The sequence below is a fragment of the Salmo salar genome, chromosome ssa27 (assembly GCF_905237065.1).
Source record: "Salmo salar chromosome ssa27, Ssal_v3.1, whole genome shotgun sequence".
Taxonomy (NCBI): Eukaryota; Metazoa; Chordata; class Actinopteri; order Salmoniformes; family Salmonidae; genus Salmo; species Salmo salar.
The window spans coordinates 13,417,956-13,425,118 of NC_059468.1; the positions used below are offsets into that span (position 1 = coordinate 13,417,956).

Genomic DNA, 7,163 nt, shown 5'->3' on the forward strand with positions numbered 1-7,163 from the left:
AAGTATGTGGAGCAATGAGGCAGGACATATATGCAAAGCTCGATCTTTATGCAAATACACGCACCGCGCACATACACACAGATAAATGAAGTCAGCAGTTTCCAAAGGTAGGCCTAGTGTATATCACATTTGAGGATACGAAAATCATAAACAAACCACACATTATAACAACTATATCTTAAATGAGGACTAGTTTGACCCGCCTACATAGTAGTTTATGTCCCTCAACAGTGGTTGTCAGTCCCAGGAGAAGGTCAATTAAGCTGAACAGTAGAATTACTGCTTTGGGGCTCCCGAGGGGTGCAGCGGTCTAAGGCACTGCATGTCAGTGCAAGAGGGGTCACTACAGTCAATGATTCGATTCCATGCTGTATCACATCCGGCCGTGATTGGGAGTCCCATTGGGTGTCTCACAATTGGTTCAGCGTTGTACGGCTTTGTCTGGGGTATGCCGTCATTGTAAATAAGAATTTGTTCTTAACTGACTTGCCTAGTTAAATAAAGGTTAAATAAAACATTAAAAAAAATAAAACATTCTACTGCATATCCTTCAAAGCTTCTCATGGTGGACAGTAGTGGAGCTCTGTCGCCCTCCTCAGACCACAGTGTGTAATGGCAGTCTGTGTATGTGTAGAGTGGGTGTTTTACTGTCGCACTCTCTATATACCCATTCAATTGTTGGGAGCACATCTAGTGTGTGCAACTTTTCTTGTTTATTTTCATAGGGGTTACTTTCCGTTAGTCAGCACCTCAACAAAGGTTTTTTGTGTCAGCTCATGCTTTTTACCCTCCAATCATAACCCCCCCCATAAAACAACAACATTATTATAGTTATAAACTATGTTTTAAACTACAGAATCATGTCGATCTCATGGACTGTCAATCCTTACATCTACACTGGGGACTAAAGATAGGAGGGAGGACTGACACAGTCATATCAGTCATACCTCATTTTAGAGGAGTTTGGTATTTTAATAGCTGTTGCAAAAGCAGCAGCTACTCTTCCTGGTGTTCACACAAAACATGAAACATGACATAATACAGAACATTAATAGACAAGAACAGCTCAAAGACAGAACTACATCAACAATCTGGTATGTGTGTGTGTGTGTGTGTGTGTGTCAGAGCTCTGTGTAAGTTGACTTAGCAAACAATTTGGAATTTTCAACACATGAATGTTTCTTATAAAAAGAAGAAGTGATGCAGCCAGTCTCTCCTCAACTCTTAGCCAAGAGAGACTGGCATGTATAGTATATACAGTGCCTTCGGAAAGTATTCAGACCCCTTGACTTTGTACATATTTTGTTACGTTACAGCCTTCTTCTAAAATTGTTTAAATATGCTTTTTTTCTCAGCAATCTACACACAGTACCCCATGATGACAAAGTGTGTGGTGCTGCAGACTTCCCAATTGAGGCGTCGACAGTGCTGCTGTGCCACAGGAGCGCAGCAGCACATGTTGTCCGGAGCTTTACGTTTATCAACAGCTGCCTGGACCCCTTCTTGTACGTCTTCATCTCACAAAGGAGGCCAAGTAATCGTCTGAGACCAGGATGCAGGTACTCCAAAAACAAAATATACATTTTTAAGGTGTTTTGGCTTGGTTTTTAGAGCAGCCAAATAGGGGTCCATCACCCCTGCTATTTTTCCCTCAACAAAACCCTCATTTTGGGTTGCTGACTTTGGGTCTTCATAGCCTGTACTTTCTAGGTATCCATATGGTAGCCAAGATTTGTTCCTTTGGTGACCTATCACCCTTTAAGGTTGTCCTCCATTGGTGAAATTCATATTCTATTGCTTCTCAGCTCTCCCATACATAAATAAATAGATTTGGTTTTCATGAATAAATATCTGTTTTATTTATCTTAAAGTAGGCTACAGGTAGGCTACATCTGCTTTGGTTCAGACGAGCTTCAACTTCCCATAAAGTGTTGGACAATTTCATCATAGAATGTGCCTCATTCTATGTCAAGATCTCGACAGGTACATGATCAGTGAGCACAATGGAAAAACACACTAGAAAAACAACCACACTACTGTACGCAACAACATTTCTGCCTAAATAGATCAATAAAAACATGACTTTCAAACCTTACACCACTCTAATGCCCAACATGGGTTCAAGCATGTCCGTTTCAGTCTAGGCCACAACAAGAAGTGAGACAACTTGCCAACACTGCCAAACAACATTACCATATACTGTATTTCCTGATCTAACAACACCTGGTACACGGACAAACAACTTTATCCCACCCAAAGGATCATGCCTTTCGGTTCAAAATTAGAAAAAGGCTAAATCCTCAATATTGATACTGTAAGCCTTGTATTAAAGACTATAGGCTAAATTTCTTTATGAAAGAGAAGCCCTCAACACCTTTTGATATGATATGACTCTATCAGTCCTCCCTCTGCCTCCTATCTTTAGTCCCCAGTGTAGATGCAAGGATTGACAATACATGAGATCGACATGATACTGTAGTTTTAAACATATATTGAAACTATATATTTTTTCCCGTTGATTATGATACGGTGACGCACACCCCAAAATGTTTTGTAGAGGTGCTGACTGTACAAAGTAAACTGTATAAAAAAGAAAGAATGAAAGTTGCACACTACATATGCTCCCAACAACTGAATGGGTATATGGAGTGTGTGACTTTCTTTTTATAGAGCTTGAACTTATAGTAAAACACCAGGTCTACACATCACACAAACTGCCATTACACAGTCTGGTCAGAGGAGAGAGACAGAGCTCCACTACTGTCCGACTTGAGAAGGTTTGAAACACGTCGAGGCAGCAATTCTACTGTTAAACTTAATTTACCTTCTCCTGGGACATAAACCACTGTTGAGGGACATAAACCACTGTGTAAGTGGGTCAAAATAGGCCTCATTTAATGAGAGGAAGAGCTAGGGACTGACATTTCTGTGGCAGACTGGGAAGATAGCTTGGAGTATATCCACACCAGCTCCATTAACTCCAGACATCGTCTCATACAAGTCAAGGTATTACACAGATTACACTATTCCAAAACCAAACTGCATAGGATATTTCCTGATACATCCCCTATGTGTGATAAATGTCATGCTGTGAAGGGTCCACTACTCCACTGCTTTGCCCTATGCTCTAACTTTTATGGTTGTTGGTGTGGAATTTTTAGGATCCTCTCTGAAGTTCTGGAGACTTCAATAGACCCAGACCCGCTTCTGATCATTCTGGGAGTGTCAGAAACCGTAAACAGATTAACCAACCCCCCAAAACAACTAGTCTCTTAAAGCCTAATTTCAGCAAAAAAAATGTATCTTGTTGTTTTGGAAAAGGAAGGAAGTTCCCTCTACCAAATTATGGCTCAGCGAATTGGCAAACACTGTACACTTAGAAAGAATTAGATATATTCTGAACAATAAATTATCAACATTTGATCAAATCTGGCAGCCTTTCCTCTCTTACTTCCACCAGTCGGCACTGTGAATTTGTACATTTTAACGCACTCTCAATTGTAATATTTTTATCTACCTTTGGGCAGCATGTGCTGGCCCCGCCACCCGAGCAGTCGGGAGGTGAATAGGGGGGGTGACATCTACCCTTTTTCTTTCTACCTGTCCTTGTTCTGTATGTCGTGTTTTGTATTATTTGTTTTGTACCCAGAACTGTGGGTCTTGTTGTTTCTGTCTGCTCTTTTATGTTTAGATAAGAATTGTATACCTGTCTTTTATACCTATACACCATTCTTGTGTGTGTTCAATCAAAAAAAAATTCACGAAAAATAGGCCTCATTTAAGATATAGTTGTTACATTGTGAAATTTATGATTTCAGTATTCTCAAATACAATACACAGTAGGCCTACTTCTGGAAACTGTTCACATCATTTATCTGGGTGTCTACACAAGCACAGTGTGTGTATTTGCGTAAAATATGAAAGCTTTGCATATCTGTCCTGCCTCATTGCTCCACATACGTTTAAACCCCAGTGTTGATCAGTGACTGTTCACTCCTTTCAGAGCTACTGACACGCAGCACAATGATGATGTCACTGATTCTACTGCTGGGGACACTGGGGCTCCTTGTTCAGGGTGAGAGACACTTTGACAACTTTGATTCATGATGAGTTTGGCTTCAGAATTACACTTCATTCGTTAATTTAACACGACAGAATTTTTTCAAACATGTTAACATTTAGCTTGATAGGCTATACTTTAAAAAAATAATTGTTGTTGTGATAACCTTACTAAACAACCTTTCTTTACTTTGGTTTATTTTTCAGAATCATCAGCAGACATAATTCTGACTCAGTCTCCTAAATCTCAGTCTGTTCGTCCAGGAAAAACTGTCTCTATCAGCTGTACAGCCAGTTCAAGCATTAGTAATTATCTCAGCTGGTACCTACAGAAACCTGGAGAAGCTCCTAAACTCCTGGTTTATCGTGCTACAAACCGTCAGTCTGGGATTCCAGGTCGTTTCAGTGGGAGTGGATCTGGTTCTCAATTCACTCTGACCATCAGTGGAGTCCAGGAAGAAGATGCAGGAGATTACTACTGTCAGCAGGGTGCCAGCTTTCCTTTCACACAGTGTTAGAGCGTCGTACAAAAACCTCCTTCAGCTAAAGAGGAACTGCTCTGACTCAACAGCTGCAGAGCTACAGAGTCTCCTGTATTCTAAAGTATGCTAAACTCCAAAAAATCAAATATGACACTACAATAGAATAATGTATTTGGTTAGACTTGTCAATAGACTATGATATTGTACATATCTCTCAATATATTCTGCAACAAAATGTGTTAACACACTGGGACCACTAAGGATACAGAGCTGTGGAAAATGCTTTCTTTTGAAGGATATGTTGAACAAAATTCAGAATAGGTTTAAAAAAAAATTCACGCTTTGATTTATCTTGATATTGTAATAAGCACTAATTTCATTCCACAACAGCATGAATGTTGATCCTGTCCGAACCCAACTATTCATGCCCTGGTCATCTTCTATACCCCTCCAACCTTGAGAGATTGAATAGTCATATCGATTCCATTCAAGAAGTACTACTTTAATAAGATTATTATACGTGTCACAAATAAAAATAGTCTACATACTGTATACAAACCCATTAGACTGAATTCCCCATTTGAACGTTATGCAAAGTCCAGTGTAAAGTCTGCTTCCCCAGCCCATGTTCAGTTCTTTAGTCAGACACACAGCTGCCCCAGTCCCAGAGGATTTGAGGCTGAGTGATTGTGAACTCTGGTGGGGTTGAAACTCAGATTTACATGGGCAGGGTGACCACAACACTCCCAGAATAGAGCAGTACCATGGCCAGATGTTCACCTGTTCACAGAGAGTTCCATTGAGCTTGGAGCACATGGCTTCAGTATTGGTAACATCTAGAGTCATACATTTAGAGAGTTAGGCCAACTTTTAGAGTTTGTAATATTGTTCTAATTCTAGACATTCAGTTACACAGCATTGTTGTAATGTTAATGGGGAGCTACTATGTCTGCCACAGAATGTTGAAGTGTCATGTAAATACATCATAATGCAGAAACCTCAATGTCCTCTCTAATACATGGCTCTGGTAACATCATAAAGTCTGGGGAGTCTAGAGAACATGGCTTCAGTATTAGTATCACTGTAGATATCCTTTTGACTTGTACCAAATCAGCCAAACATTCATTGTGAGAGGTTGATTGAGTAAAATGTATTAGGAAAATCACTTTCCAGGGTAGAGAGATCGACATTCCTTATAAAATGCAATAAATCAAAAAGATCTCAATGTCTAATGGTAAAAGTCATTAAATAATGATATCCAGGCAAACCATTTAAAATATTGACCGTCTTTATTATCTCAACATGTCAGAACCAACAGCCCTACAGTAATAAGGTTCAGAACACATGTGATATGAAAGCCAAGCAGATCTATTTGACATCAGAATCAGACATATATTCTGGTGTTTGTTCCACTATGCTAAAAGCTCCAGCTGGAGGAAGGATTCCCACACAGGATCCAGCCCAGCATTAGACCAGTGTGCTGGTATTGCTGGAAGAGTAAGAAGGAGAGGTGCATAGTAAAAACAGTGGAGTCAGAGGGGGGAGCTCATTAATCAGAACACTGGTCTCTCCTCAGTGTCTCAGAGAGTGGAGACTGGGAGCCCTGGGTGGCCTCACAGACCACAGAGCCCACCTTCTTCCACTGGTCAACAGGGAGGGTCAGGGTGCTGCTCCAGCTGTAGTGGCCATCCTTCTCCTGGACCCCGGGGCTCCCGGTCACCTCCCAGGTGCTGCTGCTGCTGCTACCGTCCACCTTCCAGCCCAGCTTCCAGTCTGAGGGGAAGCCCTTGTTGGCCAGGCACATGAGTGGCCTTCCCCTGCTGCAGCACCACACTGGAGGGGGGCAGGACTGTCAAGGTGGGACGAACATCACCTAGGAGACAGGTGGGAAGTTAGGGCAAGGGGAACTGTCAATCAATCACCAGACTGATACGACAATAATGATGCAGCAGTTTAACGTCTTAGCTGTAAATGAAGGCTTTGTCCATCAGTAGGTTTCTGTTCCTCAAACAAACAGACAGCTGGTTTATCAGTCTTTATGTCACTCTTTCACTTCCCTTTGAGTAGCTACTGAAGCATATTATAACTACATGAGATGACTGAAAATACATGAAACTATCTTCAAAATTGTAATATTTAAAATATTTGAACATGCTTCCCTTATTATAATGGAATAAATCCTATGAATCAAACTGTATTTAGATAATTATTTATAATATAATTTTTTTGAAGAACATTCAACAGAATGTATGAACAATTCTTAAATGATGAATTTATTAAAATAGGTTGATAAAATGCCTGTGCTGAGGAAGTAAGTTCCAGCTGACTGTAAACATCTAACAATAATATACATTTAATTTAAAAGACTCATTAAAAAATGTATGCGTTTTAGAAAATTAATATAGGTATGTGTAATTTAAAAGAAAGAAAAAAAAAAACGTAATTGATATGATTGATATGAACAGCAGAACAGCCTAACTTCGCAAGACAGCAAGACTTTTCAACAGATAGCAAATAACATATAACATAGCATATAAAATAGCAAATGAGATCAAATAAGATAGCGAAATAGGAAATTGATAGCAAAACTAAGGAAGACTTTGCAGCTGAATGCTGAAGAAG

At 40.0% G+C, this 7,163-nt stretch overlaps 1 gene segment (V, D, J or C); it reads right to left on the reverse strand.

The window, feature by feature from the left end:
* Window positions 1–5,815: 5,815 nt before the first annotated feature.
* LOC123730949 (Ig kappa-b4 chain C region-like) lies at window positions 5,816–6,355 on the reverse strand. The segment is given in 1 exon segment: window positions 5,816–6,355. A coding segment is annotated over 1 exon segment (255 nt).
* Window positions 6,356–7,163: the final 808 nt, after the last annotated feature.